This window comes from Dromaius novaehollandiae, chromosome 14 (genome assembly GCF_036370855.1).
Source record: "Dromaius novaehollandiae isolate bDroNov1 chromosome 14, bDroNov1.hap1, whole genome shotgun sequence".
NCBI classification, from domain to species: domain Eukaryota; kingdom Metazoa; phylum Chordata; class Aves; order Casuariiformes; family Dromaiidae; genus Dromaius; species Dromaius novaehollandiae.
Window position 1 is genome coordinate 20,124,556 of NC_088111.1, and position 20,547 is coordinate 20,145,102.

Consider the following 20,547-nt stretch of genomic DNA (forward strand, 5'->3'; position numbering starts at 1 on the left):
TACAGCCCCTCTCTTAAGGTGACTTTTACTGCCAGGAAGAGGGAGAAGTAAGAAAATAGAGCAGCCTGCCTGTTTTTCTGAGTTCAGAGGCTCCCCTTGTACAGCAGAACTGCAAGCAGGGAGGGGACATTTTTCACCCCTTTCTCTACCTACCTGTTAAAACTTTTAGAGGGACTGATTTAGCTGCCCTGAGTCACAAGCCTGAATGAGCTGCTTGTAGGAGCTCAGTTTTCTTTATCAAAGATTTGATTTCTGTTTATCGTAGATTCCCAAAGTGTGGCTGCTATAGGGCTTATGTAGATGATTAATAAATGAACACTTTTTCCTGTGTCTGCTCGGCACAAAAGAGAGTTGTTACAGTGCAAATTAAGTGTGGAGCTTCTATAATAGATTGTGCTCCTCTTTGTAGCACCAGACCAAAAGCCATAGAAGGATGGTTTTTTGTATATAATACCAGGAAGTCTTGAGTAGCCTTAAAGTTTTCACTTGGGTATTGCTGAGTACAATAAAAATTCCCTTCTGAGGATTTGGAGTAGAACATGACATCTAGAGTTAAACAAGTTAGGAGTAACAAAGCTTCTTAGGGGCAATAAGGCCCTCTTGTCCTTCGCTTTTCATCACTGAATTACAGTGGATTTACTACGTTATGTTGTTGTGTGACATTTGTCAATCCCTCTTTGTCTTTAACCTGATGAGGTTGGGAGATTGAGTCAGCGTAAGGCAGTGATTTCTACTTTATGCTGGTGGAAATCTTCAATGGGAGCTGCGGAGCACTGTTGAGCACATTTAGGTTTACTGGCAGTGAACTTGCTTTTGGAGATTTCCTTAGAAATAATGCCAGTCCTTGAGCACAAAGTTGAATAGCATTCCCTAGGAATTAGACATAATTGCTGTTTATATAAGGATGAATGTGCAGACGTTCTCACTGAAAGTTAACTGGAAACATCGCTTGGCGCTTCTGACCTGAATCAGAGGTAGCCGGAGTCGGTGAAATCTCTGCCTTTGACCTAAGTCCAATTTGAATCAGACACGGGTGAGAACCTTTGTCAGCCTGAGCAAAGCCAACCTGTGCAGAGAGCAGCAGGCATTGGCAAGCGATCCTCCTGGGAATTTTAGTGGTTGCCTTTTGACTTGAAGCATGAGCTGTTTTTGCTAATTTTCCACGTGCTCTGTCTTCCTCATCTCCTGGTGCAGCAAAGAATAAGAGTTACATAGCTTTCGATCTCTAGTTTGAGACTTTTTTAGGAGACATCTCTATGTATACGTGATACCCATCTTCATAAACAATGAAGTAAATTTTTGAGTTGAACAATTTCTTGTCATTTGACATGCTTCCCTCTGCATTACTGCATTATTTCCAGCACTGTCTATCATAAAATATATTCCTTATACTTGCATAACCAAGTGATATTTACCTGGTATGATGTTTGTTATACACCATAATTCTAATCAGAATTATGTGCCCTTGACATCAAGATGCTATAACAAATTGCTACTCATATCTGTATTTAGACATGAAGAATATCGGCAAGTCTTCTTCCTGCTGCAGCTATACTGGTTGAAGAGTTCAGTACACTTCTTGAGAGCTACCGCCCTTTCCAGTTTGCTGCTTCAGCTGCTCGTGTGAGCCATTTCAGTCAAAATGAGCAGAAGGAGCTTACGTAGTTCAAGATCTCTGCAATTGCAGTTCGTTTTGCAGACATCTTTGAAAGCAAGGTCACTTTCTTGTGAGGCTCGTAATCCAGATGAAGAACATACAAGTCTGGCACTGAGGTGAAATAAAAGGTGTGAAACAACAAAAACATTTACCACAAATCAGCCAGTCAAATTCTGCCTTTTTTCTTTATGATTTTTAGATTATTTGCAGTGTTTCATTTATTTGCTTCCTTTTCAGGAAGCATTAGGTTTACAGCTCAGTTAGAGCATGTCTTAGAACAAATGTGCCTTGGGTGTCGTGGAGGAAAAAGGTGGAAGGAAGTAATACAGAAAACGGGATAGCGTTTCTATCATGACTGTCTTGAGCTTTTTTCTCCAATGACTGCTTTGCTATGCTGTTTGCATTAAGATTTTCTAGATATCAACAGATACAAAGTTGTAGTACTTGGAAAGAAGAGAGAAGGTAAGTGGTCTAACAATTGTTTCTTTTAGGTTTTATAGCGCAGAGTAGGTATGAAATCAGGTTTCTTGTGATGCATTAGGAATCTGGAGTGAAATACAGTCAGCAAAAAAAAACACAGTAGAAAAAGTTGGAATGCAAGGCTTGAAATTCAAAAGAGGAGTAAAATCGCAATTTATTTGGCTGTAAATGACAAGCTTAGTGGGGACACAAAACTTCCTTTTAATCTTCAGGACATTAGATATGTAAGTAATATAATGCTGAAAACGATTTGGAAAGGATATTAACTGTTATTCTTCAGGTTTATATAAATCTTTGACTTCCTGAAAGTAGGATGAGACCTCATGTGAGGAATGCTTTATCCCACATCTTCCCCATTATGTTTCTAACGTTTCCCACTAAAGTGTCTGGTATTTACCATTGTACAAGGTAGGAGACTTGGCTAGAATCCCTTTGGTCTGATCTAGTCTGGCAAGTTACTGCTTGTAGTAGTTTAATCTTCTCTGAATTCCTCTCTACCCCCTGTCCTGTTAGTATGGGCTTCCCTCTGCAGATTGCTCTTCTGTCAGCTCTGTTATTCTTCCTATATTCAACGTACTGAGTCTGAAACCATTCCTTGGAAAAAAACAGAGAAAACAAAATCCCCTGAGAGAATTTTCGGAGCATTGACACAAAATTCCACATACAGCGCCGGTTCCATTTTCACCACGCTCCTTTTCCAAAGCAAACAGCTTGCTTTCCTGTGAACTGGGAGGTGTGAGGTTGTGGAGCTTTGGAGCTGTGTGAATCCCATTGCAGTCCCTGGAGTAACACCGTTTCCTCTCTTCTTTCCTTCCTCTCTGCTTCCTGGGGCTTCGTTTTCTGTTAGAGCTCCATCCTTTTTGAATGACTGTCAAATGCTTGTGCAGGTGGCAGGAGTGAAGAGAAAAACCAGTGGTGCCTGGAGTCCTCAAAAGCTCTGGCAAGATCAGAGATGGTCTATTTGAAACTGTGATAGAGTTTGGAAGACAATATGCTTAGTTTTTTTTCTTGTTTTTTTTTTTTAAAGGACTTCTGTTCATACCTCAGGAGACTAAAATGAGACCCACACATCTCTGATGATAAAACATAAGTAAATTGCTGGTCGGCATTGCAATACTGAGACTTATCCTCAAGCCTTCCCCTGTAATTACAGATTTCATTCTGCCAGTGACCTGTGCTTATCAGCAACTTTTCAGCATTCAGCATTTTTTGACATATGTCAGGATGAAAGTTAGAGATCAGACCTGTGCTGGAATGAGAGGGGACATGATCCAAGATCTTTCTTTCCTGAAGTTTCCTACAGGATGAGAAATTGCCAAATAATTCCCCAGAGTATTTGGATTTTGAAAAAGAGAAAACAGGAGATGGGTACCTATGTTTTCAGTATATGGCAGGATAGCTTATTTGAAAGTGTAATAAATAAATAGCACTCAGGAAATTTTTAAGAAGATCTAAGTATGTACGTTCTTAAATACTGTTTGCTCTTCTCACCCAGATGATCTGTCTAGACTAAAATACATTGGCTTTAACCCTTAAATGCCCTCTCTTATCCAGGGTACTGAATATGTAGAGAAGAAAGCTTTTTAACAAGACCAAAATTAATTGAATTTCAGCTCTGTGAAAGCAGAGGGTCTTTGCAGAAACTTAATAGGTAGCTGCCTTACAGTTACCCAGGAGGTGGCTTGTTTGGGGAAGGTCTCCTTGGAGCTCTGCTTTGGTCCAAGCAGCCTAAACGCTGAGTGTGGTCGCCTAAAATGCTGATTCCTGGGAAGCAGTCACAAATGACCGTGCCCTAATAGAAATGAAGTCGGGAAGATCTTCACAGTAATTTAACTTGGGCTGTGTCGTGTGGACAAAGAGCTTTTAAATACAAGCTTTTTATCCACTTTTTATTTTGAAAATGTTTGAGAGGTTACTGTCTTGGAGTGGAAGCTCAAAGGCAAAGTATTGCCTGTGGCTTACAGGGTAAGGGGATATCTCTTTCCTCCCCTTCCTCAAAGAAACCCCACTGTCCTGGATGCAGCAGCAGTCCTGCATCAGAGCAACAGAAACGTGGGACTTGCTCGCAGTCTGAATGCGTGTTTTGTCTGATATCAAAGACAGAAATAACATACGAGTCACAATGTGTAAAATATTGCCGCCTGGGCTCAATCCAGGAGGTTTGGCAGATGGGGCTGATTTTCATGGCCAGTTTGAGTTGCTCGGCTTTACAAGGCATATGCTGGGTTTCGTGAAAGAGGAAACAGCCTCTTCGGTCAGTGCAAGCTGCGCTCTGAGCTGCCTGCCCCGCGAGTGCAGATCCTTGCTGACTGAGGCAGTCAGCAGTTCACACACCGCTGTCTTCATCTTGGAAAACCAGTGAGGTTTCCAAGAAGTCAGTTTTATCATGGGATAAGGGCAGAATTTATGCCTTCCTCCTCCTTTAGTCAAAAGCAGACGTTCCAGAAGACTTCAGCTGATTGTTCTGGCTATCTGGAAGGAATTTGTTTAAACATAAAACTTATATTAAGCTGATGAGATGGAAAAGGAACCATGCGTTGCTCACTGCAAGACGGAAAATCTGGTGACAGCAAAGGAGAGAGTAGCAGAGTTGTAAAGGGGGACGGGGATGGGGAGCAAGGGTAACCACCAAAGCCATTGCATCGCTTCTGCAGATGGGAGAGCTTTGATTCACATAGCCCGACGTCTCTCTCTGTAGCTGTCCTGAGCCGCCAGATCCATCTCCTCACACATTTTGAGTACAGACAGGCAGATGAACTCCTTCATTTGACAGCTTCTTCAGCCATTCTCATTAGTGTTTTGTTAATCATTCTGACTCTGGCTTTCCTCCCCTCTCCCCTCCCAGCGCTGGGGATTTCAAGGTTCAGCTTGCATAACAGGTAATAGCAGGCATTTCCTTCTCCTGTGTCGGGATATCCTGGCGCCCTTCAGTCTCTCTCTGACTGTGTTTAAAACAGACTCCAGCACAGGAAAAAAAAAAAAAAAAAAAAAAGGTTCAGTCTAAAATTAGCAGCCTCGATAGAAGAAAGGCACACGGCTGTCCACTGTGCTGTTTGTCAATGAAACAACAAATCTAAACAGGGCCAGAATGCATTTCCTCCCTGCGAAAAACAGGCACGCTGAGCTGTGGAGAGGCTGGCAGGGAGGGAGAGCAAAGCAGGCAAAGAGCAGGGAGAACTGTACAAAAGGGATCCAGGGTTGCAAAAGATCATGCTGCACGTGAGGAGGCTGCAGGGAGGTTTTGTTGTGGGGAGGCTGTGCCGATGCTTGGGGTCCTGCCGCAGCTGGAAGCTGGCTCCATTGCTCCGAGAGCCGGAGAACCTTGGGTTCTGCAGTCTCCTCTTCTTGGCTGCGTTTCAGTTTCACTATCCTTGCTGGGTGATCACTGCTGTGGGAACCGTGTGTAAATGAGCTGGGCCAGATTCTGATCTTGCAGCAGTGTAAACCTGGGGTCTCAGTGGATTTATGCCATTCTAAATATTCTGACTTTTAAAAATTGAAATTACTAAAAAAAAAAAATATTATTTTAGTATAACCTGCTGGTTACGTTAATAATAATGATATATTTTGAAGCTGATCTTGTAAGCAGTCTGAATATGATACTCCATGAATGACAGTTTCGCACATGGATATTTTATAGGATTGAACTCTTGGCATAATAAATACTTTGTGACTTAGAGAAGGGCATTCATGCAAGATGTTTAGTTTGGTGTCAGTGGTTTTGCTATGGAATTGAGATAAAACCATTTCTTCCTTTCCTCACTCAATTCTGTGTACAGTCTTTGTTCATGAGAATTACTGTGGGAATTTTATTTATAGCTGTCAGTGTTTCCAAGTTGTTCACTGTAGTTTTATTTGCTATGTATCCGTGTATCAAAATCCAGCTGATCTCCACAGAGTAAAATTTAATTAGCTAAAAGCACATAATCACATTTCAGCAAGACATCAGAAATTTGGTCTGCCCTTCTGCTGTGCTTTCAAACACTTCCTTTGGTATATTTTGGCCTGCTAAATTGTGGGTTAACACTGCATCCAGTTTCTTTCTTTCATGTGTGCCTTTATGGTTTCAGAGGAAATAATAATGGCTTGTGTTTCTTGGTTGGCAGAAGACTCATGCTGATATATCCAAGATAAAAGTTCCTATTCATGTAGACCGAGATGCTGCAGAATCTCATGGGGAGAGTTTTTAAGAAGCAATAAACTTACTTTGAGTTTTAGGCCTTTTTGCCACACTTTGTTACCTGAAAGGTTTATAAGGTAGGAAACTCCACTGGGATTTAATAGGCGCTAGGTATTTTTCTATCCGTAAAAAGAAGCGTACTTACTAGCAAGCTGGAACACGGCAGCTATGGCCTCCTCCCACCACTGGGTGTCCTGAGAAATGATGGGTAGCTCCATCAGGCCCAGGACGAAGATGAGCTGACCAGCAGTCAGAGCAACGGTGGCAATGAGGTTGCAGGCGCGCATCATGTCGAACTGCACTGGGGAAACGTAAGAAGGAAGCAGAGCGTTAAAATGACATAAACTTTGAGGGGAGGGGAAATGGCCGAGCAGGTATGTAAAAGTTCTCGGCCCATAGGAAACATTTCTGAAATGTTATTCCTACTCAGAGCGCTCCCTTACTATAATCGCGTTCCCCGTGTCTGATGAAGATCAGTTTTTCTTTAGTGTCGAATCTTTGCTTTAGTTACGCATCCCACAAGTATCACCTCAGTGCAAATTAGCTTTTACCCTATGAACATTCAGCCTATAATTGGTAAGCAGAATAGTTTGGGGCAGGGACTATCTTTTTGTTTTGCATTTGTGCGGCACCACTCAAAATGGGACCCTGGTTCCTAACTGAGGTTCCAAGGCCCTACAAGTAATAATCATTCCACGGACAAATCTGTAACGCTGAATTTGTTTTTCACTGACTCCAACCATACCGTCCTTGAAAACAGCCTGTGGAATACTGCTAACATCATCCTGATTTAAGAGATGCTAAGAGTAGAGCTTTCTATAGAGGACTCTTAACATTTCCTTCTTTTAACATTTATTAATCTTTCAGATGCACTGCGAAGACTCTTATTTCCATCTGTGTGACTAGGGAAACAGGGACAGCGTGAGAAATCAGTGCTTGGCAGTTCGGCATGAGGTATTCTGCCATCATTTACATATGTATAACCAAGCAGACAGATGTTTTCTATATATTAGTTCATGCGTATTAAATATAAAGAACAAATACAGAAATAATTACAGATATAAATATGTGGAGAAACCAAATTAAAATATGTCTCCCAGCTGGCTGCTGAATGGAATATATTCATTGCAAAGTTTGATACTTTTGGTCAGATTTTTTTTCCTGCTTTTCCTGTTAACCTGCTGGATGTCCTGTTTTCATTCTCTTCCTTCCTCTCTAGCTAAAGGTGGGTGTTGTAAGTATCTGTGTGCCAGTTCGACATCTCTTCTAATGTGTTGCAGCTGCCCTGGAGCAGAGGCACCTCAACGTGCAAGTTGGCAGGTATTAGAAAAAGAAAGGCTTCAGACACAGATATTCAAAAGTGACTTAACTGGTTATTGAATGAGTTTGGTAGGTCTACCAGAGTTGTGGTGGGTTTTTTTTGTTTGTTTTGTTTTTTTTCCTGGAAAACTATTATCAGAGGATCAATTGTCAGCTAGATTGCTTTACCTAGGGCCTTTTCGGAGTGCTTCCCCCCCCACCCCTAGCAGAAATCCAGGATTTCAGTGTACCCTGATCTCCCAATGTATTTTTCCTTTCTAGACTGTCTCTCGGAGGTATCTGATGTTCCTGCTCGCTGCTACCAGGCAGTAAAATGGAGTGTATTTTGTTGTACTAGTCTGGTTTTGCTAGAGAGAGGGGCATTTTCCTGGAACGATCCACAAATGACTGAAGAACTGAAATCTAAGAAAGCAGAGAGCCGTAGAGAAGGAAGAGGGTTTAGAATCAGAATGCTTAAATTTTGGTCTGTTTTATTGTTTGGTTCATATTTAACTCATACGCTTGTCACATGGTTGGATGTTTTTTCTCTTTAAGATCTATGGTATCCTATTCCTTTAGCTAAGGACTAAAAGAAATGCCTAATCTTCCAAAGAGACTGTTAGAAAGTACAGAAAATGAAACTTGATATCAACAAACAAGAGCAAACATCATAGTGGTAATCATTCAGTCAGGTCTACTTTAGTAAACCATAAAAAATGTGTGAACCCACTTTTTTTCCCTTCGTAGGTCATCTTTAGCTCCCAGTGTTCTAAGGAAGCACTCATTTAGTTAAATTTTAATAAAATATTGTATCTTAAAGAGTTAGTTGAGAACCACAGTACATTAAGCTTTTTCACATTGAATAAGAAAGGTAAGAAGATAACATGTCAAATATTTTGGGGGTTTTTTCCTAGTGAGTTCATTTCTGACAAGGAAGGGAAATTACTTCTCTCAAAAAACAGATTAGCCCAAAGGTGTCCTCCCCCCCCTCCAAGTTACTTTTATAGCATTGGGAGCATTTAGAAGTCTTGCCATGTTGAGCATATATAGGTCATGAAGCATGTTGGCCAACATTAAAATAATCTTCAGATGCTGCTGAGCTTTGTAAGTATCAGCAAAACTTTGAGCATTCAGATGTTTTTGTACTTAAATAGACTTCTGTAATACTTTGAGGACTGATAGTTCCTGAAGAAATAGTAATGACTTTGAAATGAGATACATATGAGAAGTAGCAAGCTTGCAGCCATTATTATAAAAGTACTATTATTTGTCTACAGAACTGTCTGTAATGTCAAATACAAAAAAAACCCAGTAGTAACCCAGCTGTAATGAATTCTGTCTGGCAGCCAGGTATGCTATGCAAGGTACTGTGGTGCTCTGTGCTCTGTAAATGCCCAGACCTCATCCCTGAAATATGTAATACCCATTGGCATAGAAACACCACATCTTTTATTGCTTAACTGTATTATAAACTCTGCTGGCTTTGCCATAGATATTATTATAGCCAGGATACTGAAAATAACGAGTTTATGACTATGACTAACTCAATTGGAAACCAACAGAATTTGTAATAATTTAGCCTTTAAATAATGGTTCCTTGATCACTGTTCTCTCTTGCAGATGTAGAGTACAGTAGAATTTATACATGGACATACAATGTAGAAGATCTTTATCATAGTTACTGTTTGTAATAACTGCAAACTCAGGGATAGTTATTCACCTAATGTAATATCTGCTGGTCAGAGGGATGTAGAAATGCAGCTGGTATTTTGCATAGCTGCTTCTTTTAACCAAAAAGAAGGTGACATACGGTTCAGGATGGAGCTGCAACAGGATGATGATGAGGAAGAATAGAACAGGGATGAATCAATTGGCATAATTTCATGATATGTCAGGACAATTATATTTATGGAATAAGCTGTGACAAGAATTGAATACTCTTTCATATTTTATATTAGCGTATTGTTTTATTCTAACAGTTTTAGTGTATGATCTGTCTTCTCTTGGTTTTGCTCCATACTTGTAATGATTCCTCTTCATCAGAGGGGAAAAAATCAACATTAGCAGTGTATAACTCTTATAAACTCCGTTCTTTTTTCAGTGGAACTCATAGTTGCCTTCAGCCTGGAAGTGTCACTCTAGATGCTTTCTTATTCATAGCTGTTGTAACCTTGCACATGGTCAGCTCAGCCCAGGGTAATTCTGTTTTGTACATGTGTAACCCTAAGCTGAGCTTCTGCCAACATGAAACCCATCACCCCAAAAGGTGGTAGTTGTGGAAAGCGGCTATAGCCTCTTTTTGTTGAGGACAATCAGAAAAGGTAGACAGTCCGGATCATGAAAAGGAACGGAGTGCACAGTTCAAAGCATGTTTTCAGTCAGCTTCAGTCTGTTCTGATGGGTTATCTGTACACTTTATAATTGGCATGAATTTAGAAGGACCTGTTTGGACTGTTTCAAACATTTCTGCTTCATTTGCAGTAGCTATGATCCCCCTGTAGCCTTCCGTGGCCATTATAAACTCCATCAACTTTTGCAGAATGATTTGGCCACAATCTGTAAAACATGAGGTTCATAAGGGTTGTAATGTCTACACAATTACCGGTGGCATTTGTATTAACCATTAGCTTCTAGAATCTATTGTCTAAGACCGTCATGGTGACATGGGTATTTTGGGCGCCCCACCTTTTTTGTTTTGAACTCATTACTGTTTACGTCACACGCCTCTGAAGCCTAGCTATCGAAGGCATTTCCGATAGCTAGAGGTGGAGGCTGCGGGTGACTAGTACCTGGCGTTCTAGTCAAGCAGCGAACTAAAAGCTCAGCAGGAGCGGCACTGGACGCTGCAGGAGGTGTTTATTCCTTCTGACGTTGGAAAAGGAGCAGGGGCGATCCAGTGTACCTCTGCTTTTGTCATGCCTTTTGTTTGCCTCTCGTACGATGCAGTTTGGCTGTGGAGGACTGGAGAGGGATAGACACTGAATGGCTCCAACACTTTAAGCAGCTGTTGTTGAGCAATAGAAAATATAAAAATATAAAATGCTGGTTTCTTTGATTTTACCCTTTGGAAGACCATCTTAAGCCTAGTCTACTTTGAGAAGTAGTTAATTCAGGGACAGGGAATCCATTTGGGTCTTCTGTACAGCTGGGCAGTTTGGGGCACTGGCTAATGAATTCTGCTTTGTTTAAAACATAGTGATCAGTCAAGGGTCAAAACCCAAACTCCAGGGATGAGACCAATTCAAATTCCTTGTTGCCTTATTCATTTCCTTAACCAGATGTATCCATCTGGATTGGAAATGTTAATTTGATTTTGTTATTTGCAAGCAGCAATTTTGCTTTGTTATGTTACGTGATAGCCCTGGGGTTGTTTGTGCTTTGGAAAAGTAGGTTAGTCATATTGGAGGGTAATTTGTAGTGTTTTGTAGTAATGAGGAAGGATGATTTCGCTGAAAAAATCAGATTACACTAATTGCTTAAAATGTGAGGTTTTCCTTCCCAACTCTGCTATATTTAGGAAAAAAAAATTATCTGCTGCAGTTCAAGCTTTTGACTGACCAAAGCACAAAGTGTGCATGAAGGAAACTTAACAGCTCATGATATTTTAATATTTGCTTAAAACCTTCCCTAACAAGTAGCTCATTTTTTGGTGAATAAAAAATTTAGTGCAGGCTTCAGCCCAGCCCAATTACCAACTGTGGAAGGAGAATAGGGACCAAGCATTAACTCACCACGTAAGAATTGTAGTGGATATGAACATCTGATCGTAGCTTCACAATTGAGCAGGAACTGACTACGAGCATGTTATTATCCTGTCCCTGCTGTGAGACATAAAACATGCTAAATCTGGAAAAGGGTATTTAAACTTTGTAATTGGAGAGGCAGGAATTCATTTTTCTCAGCTGAAAAAAAATTTTATTAGAAAGTTCCTGTAGCCAAGACGGTATTGATTGTTTTAGTGTTACGCTTTAGTTGTGCGTAACTTCAGTTTTCTTTTAAGACCAAATGTTCCCCTTTTTGGTATATTTTTAAAAATGATTTCAACCAACTAGAATTGAGTGTAATACCTTTTCATCATTGAATTTTTTTTTTAATTACTCAGTTGTTAACTTTTTAAAATTGTCAGTATAAAAAGACATATTATAGGAGGGAATTCAATGGTTGCTACATTTGAGATGAAAGGAATTTGGAAGAAAAAAAAGTGTTTCTACTGTTGGTGACCTTTCCTTTTTATGATTCTTGGGTTTGTTTATTTATTGATTACTTATTTAACGAATCTCTGAATATACACACTGAGGTGTATCTGATCGTCCTTATAAATACTAAGTGATCTCACATAACTTGATGTTGGAAAGGAAAATAAACTGTGTGCTTTGCCTTTCTGAAGGAGGTATAGAGTTTTCCAAATGTTTATAGATAAAGTTGGTAATGCTGCTTACAGTTCAGCGGCTTCGCTTACTTTTGTTAGAACCTATTTTCAGTTGCTTGTAGCTTTGCTAGACTTGGGCTGAATACATCTGTAGTGGCTGGGTGTCTGCAGGCTGAGACCATGTTCTTCTTCTGTTAAAATTTTAAGTAGGTTTAGTAATTAGATTTTCTCTAATATAATCAAGACACTCTAACAGAGTGCATGTTTTTCATCTGTAACATGACATTTTGCTAAGGTGTTACCTTGAGATAAGGGATATGTCTCTTGCTGTTCCTATAAAAATTCAGTCCAGTAAGGAGGCTGAGAAGTCTTAGTTCACACTTGGCAACAGAAACACAGTTAACAGCTAAATCCTCTGAAAACCCAACAGTGCTGAGCATGTTCATCATGGTTCATCATACCTCAGGTGAGCTAATAGCCCTGGGAACAGGCTGTTGTCACAAGAGCAGTGGATATGCCACAGTTGCGGCTACAGTCTTTGCACATGTTCATCCTGCCTTCTGGGAAGCCCTGTGGTACCAGACGCTGAAGAACTCAGAGATCAGTTTTTGCCAGTTCTGAGCCCTTGCTGCAAGTGTCTGCTGCACCCTCATTCCTGCCCCGGTTATTAAGGCAGGTAGAAAGTAACAGTCAGTTATGGCTATGCTTAAACCTAAAGGTTTGAAGCCTGCCTTTGATTCAGGCTGGGGTTAGTGTGTGGCCTCTACATAATGAAGTTCTGCTTTTTCTGTCATTTTGAAAAATCCACATTATGGGGACTTCAGAAATGCAAAGCCAAGCGTTCAAACATTAGGGAAAGCCAGGATAATACATTTTTACTTAAATAGGCTTATAACATTTTTTTTCACGGGAGCTCTGATGCAAAAAATAGTGCCTTGCACGCAAGTTGGAGTGGTGCCTTGCGGACTGGCTCTCCACTTGTGTCTCACTACATGTCACTTACGGTTTTGCTATTAATAAAGCTGGATTCCATCCTGGAGAGCTGAATTCTGTCTTATTTTAGAAGAAGCCCTCCTTTATAATTCTGAGAAATCCACTTTAACCAAACTTTTCACAGTTGGCAGCCTGTTGTGTGTCCCTCTGGCCTTGGATGCCAGCATCATGTCCAGCGGTCAGATAGGCAGGCGCAGAGCATCCACAGCTGACACTGAAATCAGTTGGAGCTGTGCCTTGAACATCAAGAGCACTATGAAAACGCAGTGTATTCTGAGAAATGTTTCTTAGCGTGATTGCAAGCCTAAAATCTAAAATTAATGGGCAGTTTTGTCAGTTTTAGCCTCTGGTTTAGTTCCCAAAGACTGGATGTCCCGATTTCCCCAGCTGCTAGGTAGGAAAAAGTAATTTGGGAACTGTTAGGACAAATCTAAGCAAGGAGACACTTCATATTCTCAGTCCTACTGTTGTGTTGTAGACTGTTTGACCATCCGTGAGCACATTAGCCTGTTCCTCCACCCAGGATTCCCTCAACAGTGGAGTAGTAATAGCAGTGTAGTACCCTGTGTGTAGCTTTGGGCGTTGTTAAGGTAAATTAGCTTATGAAGAACGTGAAAGCAGCGTTGGCAGCTCCATAGGAATGGCAATAAAGGATTTTTTTAATTATTATTATATGTCTACAGAGCTCTCTGATGTTGTAGATTAAGTACATTGGGGCCAAGTATTGAACAGTAGTTCCCCTATGAGATCATTTATTAAATGAGACAGAGATCTTGTGGGAGGACAGTACGTGATCATACAGTTATTCCTCATTTTACAACATATGCATGAGAGAGCATTTACAGCTGACAGAGTCAAGAGATAAGCTCAATAAGCACAGTTACTGGTAAATATTGTTACTGGCAGTCAGCATCATGCTGTGCCTCCCACCAGCGCTCTATGAAGCCCCTGGATGTTTCATTTCTTTTGTTGATGTAAAATTGCAGTATTTATGTTGTTAACCTCTTGAGCTTTTTTTTGGCTTATTGGGAAATACGCTGCAGTGATTTAAAGGTATTTGTGAAAAGAACAAAACCAAATGCTGGTACTGTCTAATGGCACCTTTGGATGACCTGTCCCTGAGGCCATGGGAAGGTGCAATTAAAGCAGTTACTGCCTCTTTGCTACAGATTTATTGTGATGGTATGAATATACATTAATTTCTTACAAGTCAAACATCTGAGTGTGGTTTTTCTTCATCAAACGTCCTATGACGCATGGAACTTTTGTGCCCTTTGCACATGAGAGTATTGTTTGTATGCCGTATTGAAACTTAAAAGGAAAGTCTCTCTTTTTGTTTGTTTGTTCTTAAAATCTACATGAGCAGCCATATAGCTTTCAGATACAGAGAGTCTGCTATACGTTCTCTTGTCGGATGGGTTTCTCACAAATGAGAACAGTCATTTATTTTCATTGCATTTAGTTTCATCTCTTCGGTAACTCTCTAAAGTGTGCAATTTATGATCTGGTGGATAGAAAGAAAGAAAAATATCTGTGCAAAATATCTTCTCTCTTCCCTCTTCCATCTGTTGTTTTTTTTACTTAAGGACTAAAAAAAAGAAAAAAGGGAAGGAGGGGGGAAGGAACCAAGCAGTTTCAGCACAGTTAAATGAATGTGATTATATGATAAACTGCTTGGTGAAATCTTCCATCCCTTTAGGTCTGTTGGAACTTTGTGATTGAGTTCATCTGGGCTTGAAATTTCATATTCAAATATTTAATTTGAAAGACATACAGACCTGGCTGGGGGGAGAGAAACAGTGTGATTTTTATTTTTCTTTTTCTTCTTTTTTAAACAACTTCAATAGTTATTTTTGGAATGAAAAGAGAGCTGCATCAACTAGCTTCAACATAAGAAGTGTTTATGGTTAACTGATGGGGACTTTTCAAACTGAACATTAAGAATGCTATTATTTAGTGATCATTTTTAACAGACGAGCTAAGGCTGTTATATAGTTTCTGTTGTGATGTTAGTTGTCTAGATGTTGCAGTAGTTTTGCATGATATAAAAATCAGTATGATAGTCTGTGTTGGTGGCTGTAATAACAATAAATGCTTTTAATATGGAATTTTCAAAAGCTCTGTAGACACTTTTGCTCATAATGCCGTAAATTAAATTTAAAGTCTCAGAAGTCAGTGTAATCTAACACTGATTTCCCTGATAATATTGCTCTGCAACATGGTTCATTATCCTAAAACCCCGCATGATTCGAACTTTTTGCAATATAAGTACACAGCATAGTAAAATCTATGTTAAAACGAATGTTCATTGTCATTTGAAGAACAGGCGTCTTACAGATCACCTGCGAAGAGACAGCATACCCCCCTCCGTTGGTACGTTAGTGATTGCACTCATTTGAGTATCGATCGTATGGCACAAGTTAGAAGGGGCATCGCAAGCCCAAGAGCTGCTGACTGAGCTGACTGTATCTCCATGTAACAGCTCCTTATTGCCCCACAGAACGGTGTCCTGCCTTCACCAGCGTGTTTCAGCATGTACATGCGTTTGCAGAAATCGTACGTCTAGGCTGGGCAGGTGTTTTTATGTGGTTCTTATGGAAGTCACGTAGTCGCTCACGATACTGTGTCCCTCCCTGTCCCTGGTCATACGTCCTCGTCACCAGTGCAGTCCAACGCAGCTCTGTTGCCCTGCGCATCTGTAGTTGACACAAGCTTCCCACCGCTGGGCTTTTCGTTAGATCTTCTGCAACCCTATTCCTACAGTCCCACATTGTTCTTAAAGGCCTTCAGACCCAAAGGGACACAACGTGACCTCCACTAATGAATAAATCGGCTCCATCTGTCCACCCAGAGATACCCTTTAGCACCACAGAGTTCAAGGGCATATTTGTGCCGTGTAGTGTGGTTAAAAATATCTAGACTAATTCCAAGTAAGCTGGTGTGTTCACGGTGGCGCAGGGCAGTATTACCGGCTTGGTGTTGGGCCAGGAGCTAGGCAGTGGTGACTCTGAGCTGGTCGGGTTTGCTTTGGTGTTTTCCTGGTGTTGTAACTACCTGTTTTTGGTACTCAGCGTAGCTGGTGTGTGTCTGTGTGATGCTGCACTGCATGCTATTCTGCGTCTGCTCATTCGTTAAATGGCCGCAGAGCTGAGTACTGAGCACTCGAGACATGCTCTCCTGTGCAAGTTCTGACTACGTGTCTGCTTTTACCAACGTGTGCTTTTTTTGGAGGGCTAAGAGATGCAGATAAGAGCCGAACTGTGCAGCATAATCCAAAATCTTTCAGCAGCTCTGAAACTGAATCTCTGTAAGTTTTGGCAAATTCTGGGTATAAACAAAGATTTCAGATCTGCTAGTTTACTGCAACGAAAAGGGAGGCTTTGTCACCCACCATTACACTAGCAGCAGTGCTTGTTAGACTCCAGATACAACTCCTTAATCCAACGTAAATAACCAAGCAAAAAAATAACCCTCCCCTCCAAACCTGGCCATTTTCTTGCTGTGTTAGTCACAGAATCACAACAAATCACAGAACGGTTGAGGTTGGAAGGGACCTCTGGAGATCGTCTAGTCCAATGGCCCTGCTCAAGAAGGGTCACCTAGAGCACGTTGCCCAGGATTGTGTCCAGACGGCTTTTGAATAGCTCCAAGGAAGGACACTCCACAACCTCTCTGGGCAACCTGTTCTAGTGCTCAGTCACCCAAATCATTTGAAGTGGCTCACGGAAGCTTTTTGGCATAACGGATGGTTGAAAGAGGGGTGGGTGCAGGACTGAATGGCAAGAAGGGAAGGAAGAAGTGGATAAAGACAGAGGTGGAAGGGCCTGAGACCACCTCCTGGTCAAGGAGGTGTAGCTTGAAGAACAGGGCCAGGTACTTTCCCCTGGCTCCTCAGGCACTCACGTTTCTCTGTATTCTTTCTTGTTGGAATAGTTCACGCTGAGATGTTTAGTCTTCCTATCATTTGAACTAATGTTCTGATTTAGCAGGAGGTGGTCCAGAGGTGGCCAGCAAGTAGTTACATGCAACAACCTATCTGACTGTAGAAGTTTGTTTTGCTGTTTGTTTGTTTTGCCTAGAGGAAGACGCTGCATTGCTCCATGCCGCCCTTCTTGCACTGCTAGGTGCTACACCTTAGCCACTATCAGATTACAAAGGATGCTCTTATTTGACCAGAGGGATCAAAAATTTTGTCTGGTGATTTTTTTATAGTGCATTTGTGTAGTATTTAGGCACTTACATGATGCAGTGCTTTTGATATCCCCTCCATGGGTGTGAAGGTGTGCTTTGCTCCGCAGTGCTACCTTGACTTGTGCTCACTTATGAAGACGCTTTCACTGGAGCGAAGAATATGTTGCTACATCAGCACGTATTTTAAATAGCTAGGGGGAGGAAGTTGGTTGTGCAAACACCATGTATCAGAAAAAATTGTGTGATTAGATTGGTGGTGGTGAAGGTTATCAGGTTAATAATCTGATGAATTAATAAGACTGTCTTAATTGCTTGTTCCACTGCTTATTATTTCCTGTATGTTTGGCTGTATTTTTACTTAAACATTTCCACTCATAGAAATCTGAATATCCAGTACATAGAGCAACCCTCACTCAGGAATCTTTAACTTGAATTTTCTAAATTAAGACCTATATGCGCAGATTTGCTGGTTCATCTGATTTACTCCTGTCCATGGACTTTGTTTTTTCTATTTCTAATCCTTTTTACCCAGGGCATCTCTTTGCTGCAACATCTATAATCTCCCCTTGTCTTTTATGTTCTTTGGTATTCACTCCAGGCTTCCTTTACTGACTCTTTACATCCTTGATGAAGTGTCTGCATTACGGGATTTGAATGCAAAACACCTTAGCTTTCCTCTTGCTCCGGTCTTTCACGTTATGATGGAATAATTCATGTTGATGTCTTGTTAGTGGGGAATTTGATCAGAGAGTTATTTGTTATGGAATTTGATTTTGCACTTCTAGGGAGGCTTTTGGTGGATGTGCTCTAGCACATTGATTTTTTCTGTTCATTCACTGTGTCATCTTTGACAGATCACTTTCTTTGATTTCTCCCCTATTTATGCAAGACTTCAACTATTATTTGTTCGCATTTCCTGTGGTTTAGTTTAAGCATACGCAAGTCCTGACGTAATGAACTACCTGCACAATTTTTCACGTGAATCATTTTCTTTGAGTTGTGTGCGTGATGTTGGGGGACAGGGGAACCTGCCTATATTTTGTCCATTGAGCAGGAGCTTTGCCAATGATTTCTATGGGAGAAAGAGCAGGCCCTTAAGCTTTAGTTAGTGAGAAATTCACTGCCAGTGAGCACGCATGCTTGTAGTGGTGCATTTAGTTGATTATTATTTACATACTACTTATGCAGAAATTGTCAGTATATGGAAAAGCTACTTCTCAAAGGTTTTAGTTTGTTTCTGTTGAACTGTGAGATAAATAACCTGTCCCCTAGATAAATATATAAATATATAAATATATAAACATATAAATATATAAATATATAAACATATAAATATATATGAATGTGTGTGTATAAATAAAAATTTTTGTGAGGGATATTGTGACCTTTTTTGGATTGCTGTTGGAAGAGCATGTTTTCTGCTCGTTCTTCAAAAGGCAATACAATTTTTTTCAGGCATGCAAGATATTATATGGCAACTCATCTTTGAGGAATTAATTTCTTCATTCAGAAAGTGACATGTATATATATTTACACATGTTTGTATGCTTGTGATTCATCTATAACTGGTATATGAGGATTGTATTACATCTTATTAAAATAACACATGAATTTTTTATTAGAGAAATTTTTTTACAATGATAAAATTCTGGATGCAGAATCAGGTCCATATTAGCTGAGTGTAAAATCCACAGAAATATATCTGTCTCAAAAGTGTGCACAACAGACTCGTTGCCTCAGTAGTTTCTCATGATGCAGCTGTAGGGGTAACATTTTCCTTTAAATGCTTTCTAAAGATTAAAGCTTTGCCTTTTTCTTGCTATATGCACAGGTAAAATAGTGAATAGATGCTTTATTCCTATACGAATTGAGCCATCAGGCTTCAAGGTCCTTCTTTAAACTTATTTTTTTTAAATGTGTTTGTTAGCTAAAATAATTCTTATGGGGACTTGGTCATACTATAACTATTGCTTTGAAATTTAAACATTTGCCATTACATTTGCTTCTATTTGACGTAAGAAATTGCTGCCCGTACAATTCTGCTGTGACATTGATACATCTATGCCAATCTTTATAGCACCACCCACCTTCTGAACTGTGCATAGCAAGAAAGACCCACAAGTTTGCATATTTAAAACACTGCAAGAGCCAAATTCAATATACAGGAGGTCATTCCAGCTGTTGAATGTAGAGCATGTACTCTTAAAATCATGAATGATATGCAAGTTTTCCAAGTTAGAACATGGCTTATAAATACTAATCAGGGCAGTGACTCCAATGATAAAATTACAGATATACATTGAGGAATTTTTTCAGTGGTCTCATCATTTTTACAACTATTTGTCAATAAAAATTATTTCCGTTAAAAAACAAATGAAAATCGGGTCTAAGGGCTTTTGAACGTTTTAGATGTTTTCTGTTTGTGGTTTACCCCAAACTACTACTACTACTATTAGCTCATGTGCAAAAAAATGTTATTGCACACTTTTTTTTGGAAAAGATTGCTAAGGCATGGGTCCACAGTGAAGTGAATTTGGAAAGAAATTCCTCTTTAGTTTCTTCATTTTGGTCTCCAGAGGGATGCAAGAGGCCTTGTGGAGGAGCAGAGCATTTTGCTCCCCCTCTTCACATTTCAAACCATGACAAAACTCCATCTAAAATCACTTATATTACTACAGCTACTTTCCTGAGCTTTCAGAGGCACCAGAGCAATTCTCAGATGAGCATGGTTAAAATCTCTGGAAAATCCTGGTGTCTGTCATGGTATTGACTTTGCAGCCATATGTTCTGTTAAAATTATTTCCTTGAAGGATTCAGTTAAAACATTTTGGTTGAATGAACGAACCCCAAGGCATTGCTGCTCAAAGTCCCTGTCCCTTATCGTCTCGTTTAGAAGCCTGCCTGGAGGACGGCCGTTGAACACGGAGACTTTCGGTGGAGCAAACCTCTCGGCACCTTGGCTGTAGTCAGCGCCGGTGTCAGGGCTGGATGCAGGTACTCTGAGTGCAGTTCTGCTCTAGCTGCTTATTCAGAGCAGGCTCACGCTCCTAAATGCTGTGAATGCGATAAGTAAGCTGCCCTTTTTATTATTCGTATAATCAATAAAAATCCAATTTTAAATAGCTTGTAGCTATAGTTTAAGCTATATGTATTCTTCAGATCCCATGCGTCTGGGAATTTGCAAAATAAGAATTATGCCATATCTAAGGGTTTTCATGTTCCCCAAGCAGAATACTAATTGTGTGAATAATACACGTACATTTAAGGCCCGTCTCGGTTTTATACACGTGTTTGCCAAAAATGCTGCTGTCTTTTCTCTTCCTGGCACGTCCAACAAAAGTGAGAAATAACTTAGCATAGTATCAGAATAGTATTTTT

At 40.3% G+C, this 20,547-nt stretch overlaps 2 protein-coding genes across 5 annotated transcripts in view; one reads left to right on the forward strand and one right to left on the reverse strand.

The window, feature by feature from the left end:
• IFT140 (intraflagellar transport 140) overlaps positions 1-20,547 on the forward strand; it is an 86,449-nt gene that overhangs the window by 45,435 nt on the left and 20,467 nt on the right. The window lies entirely within an intron of this gene.
• The window catches only part of TMEM204 (transmembrane protein 204), a 32,623-nt gene that overhangs the window by 9,378 nt on the left and 2,698 nt on the right, over positions 1-20,547 (reverse strand). For both annotated transcript variants that reach the window (XM_026100444.2, XM_064520652.1), the window contains one exon: positions 6,463-6,618. In XM_026100444.2, the coding sequence (XP_025956229.1) occupies positions 6,463-6,618 (156 nt within the window). The remainder of the gene's footprint in view (positions 1-6,462; positions 6,619-20,547) is intronic.